At 39.9% G+C, this 2,148-nt stretch overlaps 1 protein-coding gene across 1 annotated transcript; it reads right to left on the reverse strand.

Annotated features, from left to right (window-relative positions):
- Positions 1–806: 806 nt before the first annotated feature.
- On the reverse strand, positions 807–1,775 carry LOC148148728 (putative G protein-coupled receptor 139; the record flags this gene model as incomplete). The annotated part of the gene is made up of 1 exon (XM_087992422.1): positions 807–1,775. A coding segment is annotated over one exon (969 nt), but the record flags the coding sequence as incomplete, so codon positions are not given.
- Positions 1,776–2,148: the final 373 nt, after the last annotated feature.

Raw genomic sequence — 2,148 nt, forward strand, 5'->3', positions numbered from 1 at the left:
AGGTCTCTTTGTTCAGCAACACCCACTTAGGACTTTACCATTAAGTACATAAGTCCTGCTAAGATTTGCTTCCCAAAATGCAGCACCTCGCATTTAGCTGAATTAAATTTGGCAAAGGTTGAGGTCCCAAATTTTCTTCAGTAGGTTTGCTAACCCAAAGAACACCCAGGAATGCCCACTCTCAGTTTCATTTTAGACCACGAACCGTGTATCCACGCTGATATAGGACACCACCAGCATCCATGTGCTTTTATGGAGACTCATACGCAAAGACAGAGACGATGAGGAGGAGAAATCTGGAAGGTACATCAGTCATCAGAAAAAGCAGGAGTGAGTTCAATTAGTCATAATCAAGAATAAGAGAAAAAGAGAAGATAGTTAGAGTGGAATAAAAAAGAGTGAATTATAGCGGTGGGGGTGGAATAAAGTGTTCGAAAAAACAAATTGGTTATGACAATCTGGCGATAATGGAAGGACGATCAGCTCAGTAGAATGTTTCTAAAAGAAAAGGGAGGAATAAATGGATACACATATCAATTTCCAGCATCTGTAGTACATTGAGTTCAGTAAGAAAAAGTTTATTCTATTTTCATTTCTCGATTAAAAGTAAGATGAGATTCGAACCCATTGAGAGGGTTGAGATTTCATGGTAGACTTTTCCTTTCCCCTTATACAGCCAGCACTGTACCTGCTCCGGCCTGGAGCACAACTGCTACTCCAGTTATTCACATGTTGCCAGATTGCATCACTCCTGCTTTTGGTTCTATTTCGAGTCTTTAGACAAAAATTTCTCCAGTGAATTCAAATCACTGGAACCTGCCTCTTGGCTGCTGCCGGTTGGATTGCTCATGAATGACTTGAATCATTGATGCAATCGGGTATTTCACCAGGCTCTTGAATTGCTCTCGAAATTTCGACTGAGTAGCCACATAAATAAATGTATTTGTGCAGCAACTTAAATTCCGCAGCATAAATCCAACTCTTTGAAATGTGAATTGTGAATTGTTGTAATCTCTGGTATTTGCACCAACAGTGTAATAATATAAGAAATGTATGACAAACGCCATCCACAGAAGGATGAAGCTGCCCGATATGCTGAAAAGCAAAACTATAGATTTCCTTCTGCTCTTCATCTCGGGGTCAATATTATCCTCTACTTTCCTTCCGCCCCTGAGTCCCTTACGGACTCGACTGGCGACTAAGATGTGTCTGACTGTCAGAGCGTTGAGTAACACAATTAAGGTGAACGGCAGCAATGGGTTTATAATCTTGTCAAACCAATCAAATCCTATCCATCCAGGCTCAGTATGAAAGTTTTCTTTTATGTAACAAAACCATGGGATATTGTTGATTACCTCGCCAGCTTCAAGTGTAAAGTAGTAGGGGACACATTTTAAACAGAACAGAATGCAAGATATTGATAAAATCATCAAAGCTACTTTATCAGTGCAGTAACTTGTTTTCAGCTTTTGGCAACAAATGGCCACAAATCGATCAAAAGAGAAAGTGACAGTGAACCAAACAGAACAGTCAGTCGCCGCACGCCTCAGGATATTCATTACGTTGCATACCGGTGTGATGTACAGAAATGAACCTGGGACATAATAATAAAGGATGCGCCACAACATGACCTCAATGATAATGACCAATAGGTCTGCAGATGCCATGGCAACCAGGTACCGAGATGTGCAGGTGCAGAGGCCACACTTTCCCCGGGCCAAAATGATAATCGCCAGTAAATTTACTGTAAAAGAGACAGGAGACAAAACAACACTGTAAATTATTTAGGAATACACTCTATGCCTTTCATATAGAGGAAGGATGGGAATTTGATACATAAAAATAAATGATAGGATGGATTTCATCCCTGTTTAAAACTGTCATGACAATAATTACAACAAGCATATTTAGTGAAATAAAACATCCAAAATTCCTTAGTCACAGGATCAATCACCAAATGGATTAAATTCTCATTGAGGACAAGCCCATGCCCTGAATAGAGAAGGACCTGGAAGAGGAACTAACTCAGAATCATATTTATCCCAGACCACACCTATCCCACCAATAGATCTGACACTATTCAGATCAGAATGCTTCAGGCATTTTCAGTGACCATATTTGGACCATTGCAATTTTGTACAAATTGAG

The sequence above is a fragment of the Chiloscyllium plagiosum genome, unplaced genomic scaffold (assembly GCF_037043375.1).
Source record: "Chiloscyllium plagiosum isolate Xiang-an unplaced genomic scaffold, Cpla_swu_hap1 HiC_scaffold_12, whole genome shotgun sequence".
In the NCBI taxonomy this organism is placed as follows: Eukaryota; Metazoa; Chordata; class Chondrichthyes; order Orectolobiformes; family Hemiscylliidae; genus Chiloscyllium; species Chiloscyllium plagiosum.